The sequence below is a fragment of the Globicephala melas genome, chromosome 2, assembly GCF_963455315.2.
Source record: "Globicephala melas chromosome 2, mGloMel1.2, whole genome shotgun sequence".
In the NCBI taxonomy this organism is placed as follows: domain Eukaryota; kingdom Metazoa; phylum Chordata; class Mammalia; order Artiodactyla; family Delphinidae; genus Globicephala; species Globicephala melas.
Genome location: NC_083315.2, coordinates 16,233,192 through 16,255,710, shown reverse-complemented (window position 1 = coordinate 16,255,710; position 22,519 = coordinate 16,233,192). Strand labels below are relative to the sequence as shown.

Here is a 22,519-nt window from a genome sequence, read left to right as displayed (position 1 = left end):
CGGCCCTCTCTGTCCCCCTAAATAAAAATCATCTGAGCAATTGGTGGGACTATACAGATACCGCCACACTCTCACAGGGATCACACAGCACCCAACAATCCGGTTACCATAAAGATGACTACATTTGGCTGGGGCCTTGATGGACAGGATCCCCTGGAAGCCATTCAACTGACTACCCCAGATGCCCTTTTTGTGGACCCCTCTGATTTTCGTTTGCTGTTTCAGTTAGGACTCTCAGTAACATCTCTCTTTGCCTACTGGAATCTATGGCAGAAGGCCACTACCATACATCAGAGGCATTCAATGGACTTTGGGTCCACAATCTGCCAGAGCTGGCTAAAAATTGCATATCCTTTATGAGAGAGTTGGTGCATATCCTTTATGGGACAATTATTGGTCTGTTATTGGCCTTGAGAGCATGACCTTGGTCATGTAATAATCTTAGGACAAGAAATTCCAACCAAAACATAGAATACATTTGCTTTTGTTCTATAGCTTTGTTAGGGTATTCATATCTTATGTCAAAGTTTAAAACATCTATAAAATATATGTACAAAGACACATTCATGAACCAAATAAAGTTCTTCTGATGTATTTAATGTAAAACTCTATAGAAAAGGACTTGGGATTAGCTCAAGATGGTGGAGTAGGAGGACATGACTTCACCCCCTTCTTACAGAACCACCAAAATCACAACTAACTGCTGAACAACCACCAATGAAAAAAAGCTAGAACCTACCAAAAGAAAGATACCCTATATCCAAAGACAAAGAAGAAGCCAAAACGAGATGGTAGGAGGGGCACAATCACAATAAAATCAAATCCCATACCCGCCAGGAATCCAAACACAACACTAAAGTTAGTCATCAAATCACAAAGAGAACAAAAGAGGGAGGGAAGAAAAAAGACCTACAAAAGCAAATCCAAAACAAGTAACAAAAAGGCAATAAGAACATATATATCGATAATTACCTTAAACATAAATGGATTAAATGCTCCAACCATAAGACATAGACTGGCTGAATAGATACAAACATAAAATCCATATACATGCTGTCTGAAAGAGACCCACTTCAGATCTAGGGACACATACAGACTAAAAGTGACGGGATGGAAAAAGATATTCCACGCAAATAGAAATCAAAAGAAAGCTGGAATAGCAATACTCCTATCAGACAAAATACACTTTAAAATAAGGACTGTTTTACAGAGTCAAAGAAGGACACTACAATAAATAAAGAAACAAAGAAGGACACTACATAATGATCAAGGAATTAATCCAAGAATAAGATATAACAACTGTAAATATATATGCACCCAATATAGGAGCACCTCGATATATAAACCAAATACTAATAGCCATAAAGGGAGAAATCAACAGCAACACAGTAATAGTGGGGGACTTTAACACCCCACTTTCATTAATGCACAGCTCATCCAGATAGAAAATTAATAAGGAAATACAGGCCTTAAATGACACATTAGATAGATGGACTTAATTGATATTTCTAGAGCATTCCATCCAAAAGCAGCAGCACATTCTTCTCATGTGCACATAGAACATTCACCAGGACTGAACACATGCTGGGCCACAAAGCGAGCCTTGGTAAATTTAAGAAAACTGAAATCATATCAATCATCTTTTGTGACCACAGCACTATGAAATTAGAAATAAACTACAAGAAAAAAAAACTGTAAAAAACACAAACACGTGGAGGCTAAAAATATGCAACTAAACAACCAATGGCTCACTGAAGAAATCAAAGAGGAAACCAAAAAATGCCTACAGACAAATAAACATGAAAGCACAATGATCCTATGAGATGCAGTAAAAGCAGTTCTAAGAAGGAATTTTATAGCAATACAATCTTACCTCAGGAAACAAGAAAAATCTCAATTAAACAACCTAAACTTATGCCTAAAGGAACTAGAGAAAGAAAACAAACAAAACCTAGCTAGTAGACGATCAGAGAAGAAATAAATGAAATAGAGATGAAGAAAACAACAGCAAAGATCAATGAAACTAAAAGCTGGTTCTTTGAAAAGATAAACAATATTGATAAACCTTTAACCAGACTCATCAAGAAAAAAAGGAGAGGACTCAAATCACTAAAATTAGAAATGAAAGAGGAGAAGTTGTGACACCACAGAGACACAAAGAATCATAAGAGACTACTACAAGCAACTATATGCCAATAAAATGGACAGCCTGGAAGAAATGGACAAATTCTTAGAAACGCACAGTCTACCATGATTGAACCAGGAAGAAACAGAAAATATGAACAGGCCAATCATAAGTACTGAAATTGAAACTGTGATTAAAAAACTCCCAACAAACGAAAGTCCAGGGTCAGGTGGCTTCACAGACAAATTCTATCAAACATTTAGAGAAGAGTTAACACCTATCCTGAAACTGTTCCAAAAAACTGCAGAGGAAGGAAAACTCCCAAACTCATTCTATGAGGCCACCATTACTGTGATACCAAAACCAAACAAGGATACCACACAAAAAAGAAAACTACAGGCCAATATCACTGATGAACACAGACACAAAAATCCTCAACAAAATACTAGCAATCTGAATCCAACAATATAGTAAACAGATTGTACACCATGATCAAGGGGGATTTACCCAGGGATGCAAGATTTTTCAAGATCCACAAATCAATGAGTGTGATACATCACATCAATAAACTGAAGAATAAAAACCGTATGATCATCTCGATAGATTCAGAAAAAGGTTTTAAGAAAATTCAACACCTATTTGTGATAAAAACTCTCCAGAAAGTGGGCATAGAGGGCACATACCTCAACATAACAAAGGCCATATATGACAAACCTACAGATAACATCAAACTCAACAGTGAAAAGCTGAAAACATTTCTTCTAAGATCAGGAACAAGATAAGGATGTCCACTCTCACCACTTTTATTCAACATAGCTTTGGAAGTCCTAGCTACGGAAGTCAGAGAAGAAAAAGAAATCCAAATTGGAAAAGAAGAAATTAAACTGTCACTGTTTGCAGATGACATAATACTATAGATAGAAAATCCTAAAGATGCTACCAGAAAACTACTAGAGCTCATCAAAGAATCTGGTAAATCTGCAGGTTACAAAATTAATACACAGAAATCTGTTGCAGTTCTACACACTGACAATGAAAGATCAAAAAGAGAAGTTAAAGGAACAATCCCATTTACCATCACATCAAAAAGAATAAAATGCCTGAAAATAAACCTACCTAAGGAGGCAAAAAACCTGTACTCTGAAAATTATAAGACGCTGATGAAAGAAATAGAAGTTGACACAAACAGATGGAAAGATATACCATATTCTTGGCTTGGCAGAATCAATATTGTCAAAATGACTATACTACCCAAGGCAATCTACAGATTCAATGCAATCCCTATCAAATTACCAATGGCATTTTTCACAGAACTAGAACAAAAAATCTTAAAATTTGTGTGGAGACACAAAAGACCCCGAATAGCCAAAGCAATCTTGAGAGAGAAAAACAGAGCTGGAGGAATCAAGCTCCCTGATGTCAGACTATACTACAAAACTATAGTCATTAAAACAGTATGGTACTGGAAAAAAATGGGAATATAGATCAATGGAATAGGATAGGAGGCCCAGAAATAAACCCATGCACCTATGGCCAATTAATCTATGACAAAGGAGGCAAGACTATACAATGGAGGAAAGACAGTCTCCGCAATCAATGGTGCTGTGATAACTGGACAGCTACATGTAAAAAAAAGAAGTTAGAACACTCTTTAACACCATACACAAAAATAAACTCAAAGTGGATTAAAGACCTAAATGTAAGACTGGACACTATAAAACTCTTAGAGGAAAACATAGGCAGAACACTCTCTGACATAAATGGCAGCGATATCTTTTTTGATCCGTCTCCCAGAGTAATGGAAATAAAAACAAAAATAAACAAACGGCACCTAACTAACCTCAAACTTTTGCACATCAAAGGAAACCATAAACAAAAAAAAAAAGACAACTCACAGAATGGGAGAAAATATCTGCAAACGAAGCAACCAACAAGGGATTAGTCTTCAAAATTTACAAACAGCTCATGTGGCTTAATAGCATAAAAACAAACAACCCCAATAAAAAAAAAAATGGGCAGAAGACCTAAATAGACATTTCTCCAAAGAAGACATACAGATGGCCAAGAGGTACATGAAAAGATGTTCAACATCACTAATTATGAGAGAAATGCAAATCAAAACCGCAATGAAACATCACCTCACACCAGCCAGAATGGCTGTTTTTGCACCAGTACAATACTGTCTTTATTACTGTAGCTTTGTGGTATAGTTTGAAGTCAGGGAGCCTGATTCCTCCAACTCCGTTTTTCTTTCTCAAGATTTCTTTGGCTATTCGGGGTCTTTTGTGTTTCTATACAAATTGTAAGGTTTTTGGTTCTAATTCTGTGAAGAATGACATTGGTAGTTTGATAGGGAGTGTACTGAACCTGTAGATTGCTTTGGGCAGTATAGTCATTTTCACAACACTGATTCTTCCAACCCAAGAACATGGTATATCTCTCCATCTGTTTATGTCATCTTTGATTTCTTTCATCAGTGTTTTACAGTTTTCTGAATACAAGTCTTTTGCCTCCTTAGGCAGGTTTATTCCTAGGTATTTTATTCTTTTTGTTGCAATGGTAAATGGGAGTGTTTTCTTAATTTCTCTTTCTGATTTTTCATTGTTGGTGTATAGGAATGCCAGAGATTTCTGTTCATTAATTTTGTATCCTGCAACTTTACCAAATTCATTGATTAGTTCTAGTAGTTTTCTAGTGGCATCTTCAGCATTGTCTATGTATAGTATCATGTCATTGGCAAACAGTGACAGTTTTACTTCTTCTTTTCCAATTTGTATTCCTTTTATTTCTTTTTCTTCTCTGATTGCTGTGGCTAGGGCTTCCAAAACTAAGTTGAATAAGAGTGGTTAGAGCAGACATCCCTGTCTTGTTCCTGATCTTAGTGGAAATGCTTTCAGTTTTTCACCATTGAGTATGATGCTTGCTGTGGGTTTGTCATATATGGCCTTTATTATGTTGAGGTAGGTTCCCTCTATGCCCATTTAATGGAGAATTTTTATCATAAATTGGTGTTGAAATTTGTCAAAAGCTTTTTCTGCATCTATTGAGATGATCATATAGTTTTTATTCCTTAATTTGTTAATGTGGTGTATCACACTGATTGATTTGTGTATATTGAAGAATCCTTGCATCCCTGGGACAAATCCCACTTGATCGTGGTGTATGATCCTTTTAATGTGCTGTTGGATTCTGTTTGCTAGTATTTTTTTCAGGATTTTTGCATCTATGTTTATCAGTGATACTGGTCTATAATTTTCTTTTTTTGTGATGCCTTTTTCTGGTTTTGGTATCAGGGTGATGGTGGCTTCGTAGAATGAATTTGGGAGGGTTTCTCCCTCTGCAATTTTGGAAGAGTTTGAGAAGGACTGGTGTTAGCTCTTCTTAAAGTTAGTTAGGATCAGTGGCACTTCGTGGGTGGACCTCCTTAAGAGTGTCTGACAGCAGAAAGTTTGATCAAGGAGGCTAAGAGGAACACTCAAGTCCTTCTTCCTCAGCTAGAAACCATTTGGGCTGTGACAGCTTTGGCCCACCAGATGGGTTATCTATGACTAAAACACATGTTTAGACCAAGTTTCCAGAGGATAGCAGCCCTGCAGACTACACTGGTGGTCCCTTGGTTCTACAATGAGAGAGTGACAGTGGTGGATGATGAGATTGTTAACAAGACTCTAAGTTCATTAGTGCCACTCCTGCTGGTTATCAAGCTCAATTAAAGCTCCTCATAACATCAGGTCCGTCTGTTAGTGACATAATCCAGAACTTAACTGACAAATTCCTGGGCAGGGAAAATGTAACTACTGCCAAAATAACAGAGAGAGACCATCACATAAGGTGACATGAAAATGGTAACTGGGAACACACTAGTGGAGAATTTGGGTAGTGCTCTCCCAATACCTCTGGGTCTGTTTTTTAAACAGTGGGAGCTCAAAAGAAGAGATTAATGGGTTCTCCACTTAGGAACTCATGGCCAAGTAGCATACCTTAAGGGGCCAAATGGCAACCCCTATAGGGTATGCCAGGTAATAATGACCCCTATGACTAACAGAAGTGCTATTTCTTTTCCTTCTTCCAGCAAATTCTAAAATGAATCATAGAGCCTTACCAACTTTTACCCAAACTTTTTGGATTAAACAAGACTATGAAATGTCCAATGTTCCTAAGTCCAGAGTGAAGAAGTGAGATCCTATGCCAAGGGTCAAAGTTCAGAGTACACATGAGGGAGAATTGCATTTCTTGGGCCTTTGGTAATGGTCCACAGTTGATGGTGACCCCCAATCCCCTGGAATGAGAATGAGAAAATTGATAATGCTCTCTGATTTTCTGTCTGAAGCCAACACCACCAAGATCCTTACCCAGCCTGACTACAGGTGTAACATATCATTATTGTGGCACCACTACTGAATGGATTATTGTTATAGATGTATTATCGATATGTATACCGGATTACACTTACTCTAAAGCCTAAAGGATATTATTGCATTTAAGACCATTTTAGTGGGGCATATGGAAGACTGTAAACCTACCAAACTATTACCTGCTAGCAGTATTGTCTCTCAAAAACAGCATTAATTGCCTCAGGAATTCAAAAACAAACAAACAAAACTGCCCCCATTGCTGTGCTTAAGGAAGCCAAGGTTCATTATCTGAGTTTTGCAAAAGGCCTTGGGTACCTGGAAACTCAAGCAAAAATCAGGCTCAGTGATGTAGTACAGTTATGGCAATAGCATTACCTGACACTGTGACTGACATAGCTTTTGCCCAAGCTGAGGGAAATAGGTATGAAGCAATTCACATTGCAAATGCCCTTTTCAGCATCCCTGTCCACACAGATGATCAGGATCAGTTTGCCTTTGGTGTAATGCGTTGCAATACACCTTTAATGTCCTTCCACAAGGCCATGAGCAGGAAGAAGTCCCACTTCCAGATGGAGCCCTAGCCTTCCATATATTAATGAATGCCTCCTAGTGGGTCGAGGAAAGGGTACTACTCAACCAGGACTGTATGCCATTTTGACGCACATGTAGCAACATGTCTAGGACATTACTATGGACAAGGCACAAGGGCTTATGAATCCTGGGAAATTTCTGGGAATAAACTGAGAAGGGACAGTAGCTCTCAGTCCAGAGACAATAACTGCCTAGTTTTAGTCATGCTCAGGTTCTCAGCCCCAACAAACACAAAGGATGCCCAGTGACTTGTGGGAGTATTCAGATACTGGTACTCACAACTTCCCCTACAAGGCCACCTTGATGACAGCACCCATCAATCAGGTAACCAAAAAGACCTTTACCCTGAGTGGGGCCTGACAACAGGATACCCTAGAGACCCTCCAACGGGCTACACAGGCAACTCTTTTCCTTGCCCCCTTGAATCCATCGCCTTTTAGGTTGCAGGTCTCAGCAACCTCTCTGTTTGCCAATTGGAGCCTGTGGCAAAAGAACACTGTCACACATCAGAGGTGCCAGCTGGCTTTGGACTCATAATCTTCTACCGTTAACTGAAAGTAAACACCCTTTGAAAGACTACTGACCAGTTATGGATCTTGGTGGACACTGAGTGCAGAAGTCCCGCCATGAAGTAGTTTTATAACAAGAAATTCCAACCAAATGTTAAATGTTTCTTCTTCTCTAGTTGTTTTATGGTATTCACATTTAGATCAAAGTGTAAAATTCCTATAAATTATATGCTCAAATACATATTCATGAACTAAAGAAATAAGTTCTGATGTGATTACTTTTTTAACATTTAAAGGTACCTATAATTGTTATACTTACTACTGTGTTGTCCTCCTCTGGAAGTTATTTGTTTTTGTACTTGCATGGGGAGTTTTGACACTGAATCTTGATGTTTAAGCACAGGATTTTTGTCTGGTGTGTCATCATGAGCTACATAAAGAGATGCATTTAGTTCCTCCATGGAAAAACATATCTAGTATGCAATCTCTAGATTTCAAATTTATAACATATATACAGCAAAATTTTCTCTCATTTTGATAAAGTTATAAGTAAATTACCATAATGTCAGACGTGACATAAAATTTGAGAGGATATTTTTAATGGGCATTTGTTAAAGAAGGTGTAACACTAACATTTCTAGGCAATATCTATTGATCTACCTATCTATATATATCTGTTGTATGTGTGTGTGTATATATATATAAAAATATATATACGCACACACATACATACACAAAATATTCCTGCCACGGGTGGTGATCTGAGCATGTATGCCAAGGTCAGAATTCAAAGTGGGGTGGGGCACTGCTGCATTTCTAGAGCCCTTAGGCTACTGGTGCACAGGCGACCATGATCTCCATAGCCTCTGACACCAGGTGCTGGGGGAAAGAGATAAAGCTCTCTGGCTTTTCATCTGAGGCCACCACCAAGGACACCCTTGGTCAAACACTACACTGTGAGTGTATCCTTTCAGGCAACCACAAAACTCCATTTTTATGGTCCCCGCTACTGAATGTGTAATGATGTAGATGTATCTTCTATGTGCACCCACACTCGAATTCAGTTCCCTCATGGGAACTGCTGTATTTAGGGGCATTTTAGAGGGGCACGTGGAAGACTGAGAACCTCCAGACTAAACAGTGCCTCCCACTTGTGTCTCCCTAAACTAATTCCTGGGAAGAAAAAGACATAAACTGCTCTCACTGCTGAGCTTAATAAACAGAAATTTCTCCATGAGACTATTTCCCATTTGAATAACTAACTTGATCTTTGCACACAGCCTCAAGTACATGTGACTCAACTGATTTTGGTAGGTCAATGCTATAGTACAGCGGTGAGACCCGGTGGTACCTACACTGTAACTGTCATACAGACTGTTTTCCAAACTGAAGGACCTCAATATGCAAATCAAATGCCCTTTGCTGCATCCCTCTCCACATAAATGATCCCAGTTATTAGTTTAACCTTATATGAAAGGAGTTGCAATATCCTACTAATGTCCTTCACATGGCCACCAAATTGCTCAGATATCTATAATCAGGGCACAGCTCATGACGTCTAAGCAGCCTGCTCTCAAAGGGAGGACTAGTTTTCATTCAAGTGGGCCCAGACAAGGACACCCCCAACAAGGATTAGATCCCTGTGAACCCACCAGTAGCTCTTGGCTGGGCCATCAGTACACACAAGGTACAGTTAGTTACCTGGTAACTTAGTGAAATTCCTGGACATGTCCTCTAAGGGGCATGACATCTCATTCCAGAGGATAAGACTGCCACACTTGGGCTAATCAACTCCAATAAATAAAAAGCGGTCCAGCAATTAGTGACATTCTTTGACCACTTGCACTCTCATTTGCCCATGTGGAGCCCTTGATGACACCCATCTATGGGGTTACCAGAAGGGCTGCTTCCTTTCAGTGAGGACACAACCAAGAGGGTGCCCTAAGGACCCTCCAACAGGTCCCATGACCCCCATCTGATGCTTGATTTACAGATCTCAGAAACATCTGTTTGCCATTGGAGCCTATGGCAAAAGGCTGCTGTGACACGTAGAGGAATCCATTGCACTTCTGTACCCATAATTACCTGGAGTCAGCTGAAAGGCACACTACTTTGGAGAGACAATTATTCACCTGCTATTGGGCCTTGGGGCATTCATCTTCTGGTCATAAAATAATCTTAAGAACAGAAATTCCAACCAAAGGGTTCAATATTTCTGTTTTTCTCTAGTTATCTCATGGTATTCACACTTTAGTCAAAGTGTAAAATTTCTATAAAACATATGCTCAAAAAATACGTATCCGTGAACCAAAATAAAAACATCTTGTAATGAGCTTAATTTAAAATCACTTGAAGTCTTCTGTAGCTTTTGTACTTACTAATATGTCTTTCCCCTTTGTGAGGGCTTTGTTTCTTCACTTGAATCTCTGATTTTGACACAGAATCTTGATGCTCAAGCATACGATTTCCATCTGGTACTGCATCCTGAGCTACATAAAGAGAAGGATTTAGTCCATTAAATAAAAAAAGAGATCCCTAGATTTCAAATTTAAAGCAGAGAACAGTGGTATTTTCTCCCATTTATATCAAGTTATAAGTAAATCACCATAATGCGAGATCAGATGTGAAAACTATGAGTCTTAATGAGTGTGTGTGGAAAGTATTTTTTCATATCATTAATATTCCTAATTTTAAATGTTTTATATTAGTCTCTCATTTTCTGAGTTTTCCTGATGTTTTCAGTTAATACACACTGATAGATCAAACAAGGAAAATAGATATGTTCAAGATTATTCATTGCAGCATACCTGTAATTGCAAAATACTCAAAACCACTTAAGCGTACAAGCTAACGAATTGGTAAGCTAAAGTAGTGTATGTAAACTATGAAAATATAAACTATGGGATATAATGTAGCGCACACAGCTGTACAAATAGGTATAAGAGGAAATGAAAAACATCCTGACAAACTGACTTGGGAGCATTTCTAGGATGTAAGGCTTAATGAAGGAAAAAAACCTGAAAGAGAGAATTTTAACAGGCTAACTTTTAAGAAAGAAAGAAGAAAAGGGGAAAAAAAAAAGACAAAGATAACTTATCTTCAAAAGATGAAACACAGAAAATATAAACCAAAAGACAACCTGGAGGGTTACAGAAGTCACTGCAGAAAGTGCTGGCTGAGTTGTACCCAGTGACTACTATTAACTCTTAGCCTGTCTCTGGTACTGATGGATAGCCCGTGATACAGTGAGGTTTTGAAACTCATGTCTAATGAAAAAGGCTCCAGATTTCTCAGTTTCACTTGACCAGCAACCTGAGGAGACTACAGAGACTCCACCATGGAGGAGCTACTCTTGTTAACTTCGTGAAGGACAGTGGCATCTTGTTGGCGGTGTCCCAACAGAATCCCTGGTTCTGAGTTCCCTGACACGGAGCACTTTGTCCAAGGAGGACAAGGAAGGGGGTGGGGAAGAAAAGACACAAACACCTAAGACACTCCCTTTCCTCTTCTGGCTGACATTTGGTTTCTGAAAATTTCCGCCCACCCATGGTGAGTTCCCTGCTGCTGGAAACACTGTCTAGTTACCCAGCAGTGGAGGCTCAAGGAAGGGATGGATGGACTCTACCAAGCATCCTGTGGACAGGTACTGAGCCATGGGGGCCAACACACAGCCCCACGAGAACCAAAATGGTGATGACACTTATTACTAATACACATGCTATTCCTTCTGCTCCTCCCAGCAGTCTCAAGATGAAATGGAGAACTCTATTTTTACCCAGAATGCTTGGCTTATAAAATTACACAAAATTAGGGATTAGCCAAGTCCCTATGTCCCCTTTGGCACCTAAGAATATATGCCAACTCAGAGTTCATAGGGGCAGTGGGGGGAGACTGCATACCTTGGGCCATTTGGCTACTAGTTTACCAATGACTGTTACCTTCACAACCGTGACGCCAGGATGAGAGGAAAACAGTTAATGCTTTTTGACGTATACTTACACCTGGCCATGGTGGGGGGTGCCTTTGGACACTATATACCTCTATTTTATGGCCCCCACTACTGAATATATAACGAGTACAGGTGTATTTTCTATGTGAACTCCAACTCACATCAGCACCAAGCCGTGATGAGCACTACTGCACTCAGGGTCATTTTAGTGGGGCATATGGAAGACTGTAAACCTACCAGACTACCAGTGCCTAGAGATTCGTCTCCAAAAACAACTACTAAGCAAAGAAAAACAAATGCCTGCCCTCTTTGCTGAGTTTAGGTAAGCCAAACATCTCTGTGAGATTACCTCTCCATTCAATAATTGAGTGAACCTGTGCATATGGCCTAACATGCCTACAGACTGGATTACAGGCAGCTTAATGCTATGGTACAGATCAGGACACTGGCCTTACCGAATACTGTGACTGCCATAGAGGCTCTTGCCCAAGCTGAGGGAAACAGGTATAAAGTAATTCACATTGCAAATGCCCTTCTCAGCATCCCTGTCCACACAGATGATCAGGATCAGTTTGCCTCTTGTGTAATGGATTGCAACACACCTTTAATGTCCTTCCCACAAGGCCATGAGCAGGAAGAAGACCCACTCTCAACTAGCTGCCCACTATATTGGTGGCATCCTTCTGGTGGGCCCAGGCATGTGTACTACCCTACAGGGACTGATGCTATGTTGATCCATACTCAGCAACACAGCTGGGTCATTAACAGGGACATGGACAAGGACTGTGTGGGAAAGCACAATACGTATCATCTTGAGGAGATAACCACCAATATTTGTCCTCTTACTCACAACAAATACGAGAGTCCCAAAAATCTGTGGAGCTATTCTGCTACTGACACTCTTACATTCCCCTCAGTGGGATCCTGACTGCAACCAACTATTAAGTTTCCAAAAATGCACCTACATTTGAATGGATCTCAAGCGGATGGTCTGGAGGCCATTCAACAGGCCTCCCAGGTCACACTTCTCCTTGGCCCCTCTGATAATGAACTGAGATACAGCTCTCAGCAACTTCTCTGTTCATCATTTAGAGTCTTTGGAAGAAGGCAATTCCACAAGATAGTGGATTAATTTAGGCTTCTGTATGCCTAACTTCCTGTAGTAGGGTGAAAGGTACACACATTTTGAAAGACAATTATGTGCCTATTATTGGTTTAGTGGATACTGAGTGCATGAACCATGACTATGAAAAATATTACAATCAGAAATACTGACCAAAAGTTTCATAACTTTAGCTTTTATCCTCTAGTTATCTTAGGGTATTTATACTTTAGGTTAAAGTATAAAATTTCTCCAAAATATATATTAAAATACAGATTTATGAACCAAAGAAGATCTTTAGCTGTAATTAATTTTAAATAACTTAAAGTTATCTGTAGTTAGTATACTGACTGTGTCTTTTCTCTCTTTGTTTCTTTATTTGCATTTGGGTTTTTGACATTGGTTCTTGATGCTCACATATAAGATTTTCATCTGATGCTTTATCATAAGCTACATAAGAGATATACTTAGTCCACTGAATAGAAAAATACAACTATTATAAATCCCTATATATCAAATTTATAATAAGAATACAGCAACATTCTCACTTTTCTGAAGTTATAGTGAAGTCACCATAATGCTAGATCTGATAAGACTGTGAGAGGAGTTTAATAAATAGATGTGTTTTGACTCTTTCTCATTATCTCATAAACATTTCCAGGCATTATACATAGTTTATATTTGTCTCTATTTCTCTTAGGTTACTTATATTTTACAGATCACATAGACTTCATAGACCAATCAACAAAATGCAAGTGTACAATTTGCTAATTACAGCATTATTCGTAATTGCATATAAATGTTCATGCATGGGAAACTAGATAAACAAGCTAATACACATACTATAAACTTGGTAAATTATGGTAAATAACATGGTACAAACTGTTGTATGTAGAGATGTAAAAGGAATCAAATGAACCTCTATAAACTGACTTGGAGGGATTTCAAGAAGATAATATCAAGTGGAAAAAAAAACCCAAAGGTGAAAAGTTGTGTGGTACCTTCTAGGTAAGGAAGAAGGGAAAATAAGGAAATAAGAGACAGAGAGAGACAGAGAGAGAGAGGGGGAGAGAATTAGTGAGATACTTACCTTTACAAAATGAAAAACAAGTGAGATAGAAAACAATGTAGTTGGTTACCCATACGGTAAAAGGGAGAGAACTGAAGAAGAAATGCTACTCCTCTAAGTATACCTTTTTGTATAGTTTTTACTTTTGGAAGCAGGGTCAGGTTCCACATGTTTCAAAAATAAAATTAAATAACAAAAGAGGAACTAAAACTGAAAGCAAACTTAAAGAAATGAACCTACTGAAAGAAAATAAGTACTAATGCAAGTAACTCATCAATACAATATTTGACATATACCCTCATTCACGGGCAGAAGTGTGGAGAGACTGTAAACACATGACAAAATATTTTCAGGAGGATTGTTTTTCCATACCTATAGGTGAAGAAATTCCAAAATAATTTTATAGGCATAACAAGATGGACCAAATGAGTAAATGTGTTATATTAGTCAGAGAGAGTATTCACGAAGTGGAAGAAAGGACATGCACACATGAAACGGAAGTAGGCAGAACAAGCCCTGAGGGGATGAAGTAGAATTGAAGGTTTCCAAGATTTATCATGAATTCTAAATATGTCTATGCAGGTTTATATACACACGTGTAGGTATACAGGCTAATATATGTGTATAACTACATATGTATGTACGAGTACATATATAAAAGTGTGAATATACTTAAGAAACCTGACGCCAGGCTGGATCTCATGTGTGATCTTTCAGGCACAATCACAGACAATTATAAAGGCATTACCTGGCAGTTACCATGGGGAAAAGAAGTTTCTCAACCCACAGAGACTTGATGCATAGCCAGTGCACTGCAGGCACTGGAGGTGGTTGCAGTCAGGGACACAGCCCTTCCGTCCCCATCACTCTCTCAAGTACACTGCATTCTTAGCCCAGTCACCGTCAAATGGAGGCGGGGGGTGGGACTTGACTGGGACACTGTATTGTTTGGGCACTGCTACTGCCTAGACTACCTTATGGGGGGTGGGCGGGGCTTGAAGAAACTTTTCTCAGTTATGATTCAGTATTCAGGATGTTTCTACTCCCATCCCTCCCACCACTACCTTTTGAGGGCGTAGGACCCATAAAATAGCAAGAGCCTTTTGTCTGGTGCTCCTTCAGCTGTGAGATGATCCTCTCCTACATCTCATACCAGTTTGCACTGATACATCTAACCCTCACCCACTGCTGTTTCAAGTGGGAAAATAGAACATTGCTAGAGCTGGGGTCCTTTACTGCTTGAACTATTGAGGTAAGTGAACAAAGGTTTGTTACTTTTAGTTTGGTTTGTTATTTTAATTGACCAACTCAAAAACTGGCGTTTCTCTCTCAGACAGATTGGAGCAGCAAGCAGGGTAAGTGAAGCTCAATGCCTTTTGGGAAGGCACACTTTGGGATGTGCTCAGTAAATCAGTGGGACATTTCTGGAGTGATGGGGGAGAGGGTACCATTAGCCAGAGGGTATCATTAGCCAGAAGTCTGAGAGCCCCCTGGGGCAGCCAGGCCAATGTGCTTTGGACAGGGCTAGCAGACCACACAGGGTGCTCTAGGAGAGTGCTATTTTATTTTTATAGGCTTTTCAGTTCTGAGGGGGGAGCAAAGTTTCTTCTCTTTAGACCTCGATTCACTGGCTGAGACATCTCCTGGGTCAATCAAATTAGAGATTCACCAGAGGGACTCTGAGAAAGCTAGGGAAGCAATTTGTGGCTACTGCTTATGGTCCACCAGTGATGGGATCTAAAGTTGTGGGAGACCCTGCATGACCCAGTAGCAAAAGAAATCTTAGAAACCTGGTAGTTTGCCTCCATATTAAAGGGATTAATCTTGTTAAACTTGGTGAAGGAGAAGGTCACACACACTGTTGGGCCTGTCACTACAAAACACCTTCTTTAGAGAGTCTTGACAGCAGTCATATTGGCTGAGGAGGTGGAAGAAAAGTGGGGGATAAAAAAAGCAAGCATCTGAGACTCTCTCCTTCCTCATCTGGATACTATTTTGGCTCTGACAGGATGACCAATCTGTGATGAGTTCTATACCACTGAAAAACATGTTTGGATCACCACTGCAGAAGTGACCGTGTCCCTCTGTGCTGCGCTGGTGGTCCCAGGGTCTACACTGATAGAGTGAGGAGAGTGAGATTCTTAACCAGACTCAGATTTCTTGATTCATTCATGCCACCCTTGCTAGATAGGTATCAAGCTCAAGTAAGCCTCCTCATAAGGTCAGGTCATTTGGCACTAGACAATTTAGATATTAACTGCCAAACTGTTGGACATGGAATAGCACCTACTGCCAAGGCAGCAGTGACTGACCAACAGTAAAAGCAATGTGAAAATGGTAATCAATAACCTGCTCCTGGACAATCTAGACCTAGATCTCTATAAGAGATCTATGGGTGAATATCCAATAACGAGGTGTCAAAGAGGTAGGCTGATGGGCTCACTACCAAGGAACTCATGGCCTGGTAGTGGGCCAAGGGATGCCTGAAAGGAAGCTGAATTGGGGTCCACGCGGGGATGACCCCTATGACTAATACAAGTGCTATTGCTCAGGTCTTTCCATTGAATTTTGACATGAGACTGAGAGCCCACCAACCTTTTTCAAGAACACTCTGCTTTCAAAAATGAACAAGACTATGAGTTAGACCAAGTCCCTTTGTCCTCAGTAGGAACATGAGGACCTATGCTAAGGTCAGAGTTTAATGGGGAGGTAGGAAAGAACTGCATTTCTTGGGTTTTTTGGATACTGGGGCTATGTGACTGTGATCTCAACTCCTGACACCAGCATGATGGAGAAACACATTATGTTCACTGGGTAAGGGTGAGGGATCTGGGTAAGGGTCCTGGGTCATTGGGTCTGAGGCCATTACCAATGGGGATCCTTATCCAGATCCAACGATGGGTGTTTCCCTTTAGATCACTATAAATTTCCATTGTTATGGCCCCATTAATATACGTTATCATTACTATAAATGAATTGTCAATGTGAATCCCTGCTTTGTATTAACTCCTAACAGGAATTGCTGCAGTTAGGGCCATTTTAGTTGGCATGTGTTAGACTGTGAACCTATCCAATTACCAGTGCCTAGTGCTTTTTTCTCCCCAAATACCTACCTGGGGAAGAAAAATAACTGCTTCATGGAGTGAAAGTTTTCCATGAGACTATTTAACTATTCAATAACTCAGTCAACTTGTGCCCACAGCTTTAGATGCACAGAGACTCATTTGACATACACAGCTCAGTGTCATAGTGTAGCCTTACACCTATGGTATCTGACATTGTGACTGTGATACAGGCTATTGTCTGAAGTTGAGGGAACTTGGTATGCAGCAGTTGATATAACGAAAGCCATTTTCAGCCTCCCTCTATTGTGGATGATCATGATCAGTATACCTTGTTGCGGGTTGGTCTGCCATACACCACAACCATACTCCCACAAGGCTACCAAAATTCTCCAAATATGTCATCAACACAAAAGTGATGATATGGAAACATCCCACTCTCAGAGGGTGCAACAGACTTCTACTCTATTGATGACATAGTCTTAGGGCCCAACATGGGTACTATTAAACAAAGACTGGATGCCTCACAAACCCACATATAGCAACTCAGTGGGGTCATTATTATAGAAAAGGTAGTAATCTGGCACCCTAATAAAATTCCTGAGCATGATCTGTAAGGGTCATGATATCTCATTCCAGAGAAGTGTGCCAAGCGTTGGTCCTCTGTACTTCCACAAATGAAATGAAGACCTAGCAACTGGTGGGACAATTAAGCAACTTACACTGTCACATTCCCCATGTATGGTCCGTGATGGCACCTACCTATGGAGTAACTAGAAAGGCCTCTTCCTTTCAGTGGGGTCACGACCAAGAGGATGACGTGGAGATCCTCAGACAGGCCACCAGGCTGCCCTTCCCCACCCACCCCCCGCCATTTGCTCTTTGAGTTACAGAACTCAGCAACATTTCTGTTTACCAGTTGGAGGCTGTGGCAGAAGACCGCTGACACAGGGGTCTTGAGGCACCCCTTTGGGCTTTCAAACCCATATCTCTAGGAGTCAGCTGAAAGGTAAACACCCTTTAAGAGACATTTACTGACCTGTTATAGGGTCTTGGTAGATGCTGAGTGGCTGACCTACGACCAAGGGATCAGAAATACCAACCAAAGGGTACGAATAATTTTGCCTTTGTTCTCTAGTTATCTTAGGGTGTTCACACTCTAAGTCAAGGTATAAGATTTCTATAAAATACATGTTCATGAACTAAAGAAAAATAATCTTCTGATAAGTTTAATTTAAAATAAAGTTATCTATAATTATTATACTTACTATTGAGTCTTTCTCCTTTAGAAGGTCTTTGTTTCTTTACTTCCAGTTGAGTTTCTGACATTGAGTCTCCATGATGCTCAAGCACAGGATTTTCATCTGGTACTTTACGATGAGCTACACAAAGAGAGGCATTTAGTCCAATAAAAGGAAAAACAGATACACTGTTTGATCCTATACTTTCAAGTTACTGACAAGTGTACCTCAGCATTTTCTCACATTTTCGAAAGTTATATGTAAATTACTATAACGCTGGATTGATATGAAAATGGTGAGAAGAGCTTTAATGGATGTGTACTGAAACTGTCTCATCATTTCATTAATATTCATAGGTTTCAAATATGTTCCAGTTTGGTCTCCAGTTTTCTTAACACTTTAGGTTAAAACACAGTCATAAACCAAACCACAAAAAGGTATATGCACAAGATTATTCATTACAGCATATTTGCAATTGTAAAATACTCAGAACCACTTACATGTGGAAATGTAGGAGACTGGTTCCATAAACCAAGGTATATACTATAAACTATGGTAATATCAACTATGCTGTACAGTATGGTCCAAACAACTGTACATACAACTGTAAAAGGAATGAAAAAGATCCCATAAACTAACATGGCGGAATGTCTAGTATATAATGTTAAATGAAATAAAAAACTGATAGAATAGTATATTATCTTTTAGGAAAGAACAAAAAGAAAACAAAAAAAATAGAGAGATAGTTACCTTTACAAAATGAAACATAAGAAAGATAAACCAGAAAACAAAATAGTTTGTTACCAAAGACACTGAAGACCATGCTCACTGAATTACTACTGTTAGTGCTAAGTCTGTCCCTGGCATTGATAATACAGCCTATAATGCAGTGATTTTTTGAGACTCATTTTTAATGAAAAAGAATGTAAAGCTCTCAAGATTGCTTTGCCAGGGCTTCCCTGATGGCGCAGTGGTTCAGAGTCCACCTGCCGATGCAGGGGACACGGGTTTGTGCCCCGGTCCGGGAAGATCCCACATGCCACGGAGCAGCTGGGCCCGTGAGCCATGGCTGCTGGGCCTGCGCGTCTGGAGCCTGTGCTCCGCAATGGGAGAGGCCACAACAGTGAGAGGCCGGTGTACCGCAAAAAAAAAAAAAAAAGATTGCTTTGCCAGTGACTTGAGGAGACCAGTTAGACTGGGGTACTTCTCCTCTATCATTAAGGAGGTTATTTGTTGCTTCCATGACCTGACTACTGTAAATAGTGTTGCAATGAACATTGGCATGCATGTGTCTTTTTGAATTACCATTTTTCTCTGGGTATATGCTCAGTAGTGGGATTGCTGGGTCATATGGTAGTTCTATTTTTAGTTTTTTGAGAAACATCCATACTGTTCTCCATAGTGGCTGGATCAATTTACATTTCCACCAACAGTGCAAGAGGGTTCCCTTTTCTCCACCCCCTCTCCAGCATTTACTGTTTGCAGATTTTCTGATGATGCCCATTCTAACCGGTGTGAGGTGATACCTCATTGTAGTTTTGATTTGAACTTCTCTAATAATTAGTGATGTTGAGCATCTTTTCATGTGCCTCTTGGCCATCTGTATGTCTTCTTTGGAGAAAAGTCTATTGACAGACAGAAGAATGGATAAAGAAGACATGGTACATACATACAATGGAATATTACTCAGCCATAAAAGGGAACAAAATTGGGTCATTTGTAGAGATGTGGATGGACCTAGAGACTGTCATGCAGAGTGAAGTAAGTCAGAAAGAGAAAAACAAATACCGTATATTAAGGCATATATGTGGAATCTAGAAAAACGGTACAGATGAACCTGTTTGCAAGGCAGAAATAGAGTCACAGATGCAGAGAACAAATGTATGGACACCAAGGGGGGAAATGGGGGGTGGGCTGAATTGGGAGATTGGGATTGACATATATACACTAATATGTATAAAATAGATAACTAATGAGAACCTGCTGTATAGCACAGGGAACTCTACTTCACTTCGCTGTACAGTAGAAACTAACACAACATTGTAAAACAACTATACCCCAGTAAAAAAAAGGAGGTAATTTGTGAAACTTGGTAAAGAGATGTGTCACAACAGACTCCCTCTTTCAGAGTGCTTTGACAGCGGCCACTCTGCCCAAGGAAGTGGGGAGGGCAATGATGTGAACACTTGATTCCCTCTCCTTCCCCAGCTCCTTTCTCAGGTTTGGCCCACTTATGATGAGTTTCCTGACACTGAAAAAAGGTGTTTTAACCACCCGTATAACCATCTGGAAGGTGCCTGATAAGCCACCCTGATGGTCCTTTGGTTCAACAACGAGCAGCAAGAACAGGAGACAATGAGACTGGTAACCAGACTCAGATTTCCAGTGTCATTTGTGCCATATGTGCTGTTTTCCTAGTTCAATTAAACCTCCTTATAAGGTGATGTCAATTGGTTCACAAGACAATCCAGATCTTCACTGACAAATTTCAGGGAAAGGAAGAACCAGCAACAGATAGATATCATCTGGCCAGTGAAGAAAGTGACCTAAAAATGGTAATCAGGAACCCATTTATGGATGACCTGTTTAAGTGGTTTCCCAAGGAAATCTCTGGGTCTACTTACTCAACAACGGGAACTCACAGAGAACACTGATGGACTCTCCACCAAGGAATTCACAGGTGACCCAACACACAGACACTCTAGAGTCCAAATGATGATGACACCTATGACTAACACTAGTGCTCTTCCCTCTGCATTTCCCAGTGAATCTTGAGATGAACCTGAGACACAACCCCCCTGCCATTACTTTTATCCAACCTCTCCGTTTTCTATATAAATAAGAATTAAGGTTAGGCTAAGATTCTTATCTCCCCAGTTGTGATATGAGGATATGTGCTAAGGTTCAATGGAGAGATAGGTGTGAATTGCATATCTGGGCCTTTTGGACACTGATGCACATATGACTAAGATCTCTATAACCACGGACACTACGATGAGGAGAAAACAGATAATGCTCACTGGTTTTTGGTCTGAGCTCACCAAATGGGATCTTTATCCAAATCCAACTATAGGCATGTCCCTACACACCACTAAAAATCTCCATTGTTATGGCTTCCATAACTGAATGTATTACTGGTTTAGATGTATTTTCTATGTGCATCTCACCCCTAAGGCCTGATAGGAACTACTGCATTTTAGGGCCATTTTAGGGGGGCATGTGGAAAACCAGTGCCTAGCACCTTTACCAACCAAAAACAACTCATTGCCCTTATTGCTGAACTTAATGAAACAAAAGTTCTCCATGAGGTTATTTCTCCATTCATAAGCCCTTTCGCTCTGTGTGTAAGGCCTTGGGTGCCTAGAGACTCAATTGATTACCGCTGGCTCAATGCCATAGTACAGCTCCAGACACTGGCATCACATGGTCCTGTGACCTTCACAGAAGTTTACTGCTCAAGGTGAGTCATGTAAGTATGCAGCAACTGATATCACAAGTGCCCTTTTTAACATTCCTGTTCTCACAAATGGCCAGGATCAGTTTACCTTATGTGCAATGGGTTACAACATACCTCTAATGTCCTTCCACAAGCCCATGACCTAGAAAAAGCCCTGCTCCAAGATCGAGTACTAAAACTTCCACTATATTGATGACATCCTCCACTGGAACCAGATAAGAGTACTACCCAACAGAGACTGGATTCTATGATGACCCACATGTGACAGCACAGCTGGGTCATTAATGTAAACAAGGTATAAAGATCTAATACGCAACTGAAATCCCTGGGGGCAAAGTGGAAAGGGGTACACTGTCACTCCAAGCTCCAAGGAAACTAAGTTTTCCTTCTCCATCCCCCACCAAGATACAAAGGAGGCCAAGCTTTTTTCAAGCACTCCAAAGAGCCAAGCTTATTTCTATCTCTACCACAACAAACACAAAGGACACTCAGTGTAGGTGTGTGTATGAATATCTGTATATATATGTGCATATATATGTATACATATGTATATACAGGAGTTCAACTCCAGGCCAAAATCCTGCTTGATTTTGTAGGTCCAACCACAGACAATTACAAGGTCTCTACCTGAAAGTTCTCATGGGGGAATGCTTCTCACCCCACACCAAATTTGATGCATACCCAGTGAACTTTAGACACTGGAGGTAGTTGCAGTGGAGGACTAAGGCCCATCCATCCATACCATGCTCTTATGCGTTCTGGATTCCTACACAGGTGCCTCCATCAGAGGCCGCCTGGTGAAAGGGGGAGGGGTCAGCTGATACACTGCACTTTTCAGGTGCCTCTGTGTAGACCACTTCACTGGGGGAACCTAAAGATACTTTCCTCAGTTACTACACAGTATTCAAGACTTTACACTCCTAGCCATCCTACATCAATATCCACAAGGTTCCTGAGGTCATAAAAGGGCAAGAGCCTTTCATTTGGGGCTCCTTCAGATATGAGATAATCTTCCGCCAACCCGTACTCCCATCCGCACTGACATCTGACCCTTGCCTG

The 22,519-nt window shown here is 40.2% G+C and overlaps 1 protein-coding gene across 6 annotated transcripts in view; it reads right to left on the bottom strand.

The window, feature by feature from the left end:
* Positions 1–22,519, bottom strand: part of CCDC7 (coiled-coil domain containing 7) — a 328,048-nt gene that overhangs the window by 153,910 nt on the left and 151,619 nt on the right. For 4 of the 6 annotated variants that reach the window (XM_060293096.1, XM_060293098.2, XM_060293097.2 and 1 more), the window contains exons 24-26: positions 18,031–18,144; positions 9,959–10,069; positions 7,900–8,010 (exon numbers count right to left, since the gene is read on the bottom strand). In XM_060293096.1, coding sequence (XP_060149079.1) covers positions 7,900–8,010; positions 9,959–10,069; positions 18,031–18,144 — 336 coding nt within the window. Of the gene's footprint in view, positions 1–7,899; positions 8,011–9,958; positions 10,070–18,030; positions 18,145–19,406; positions 19,629–22,519 lie in introns of those variants that run through there. The other 2 variants (XM_060293100.1, XM_060293101.1) reach the window with 1 other exon arrangement.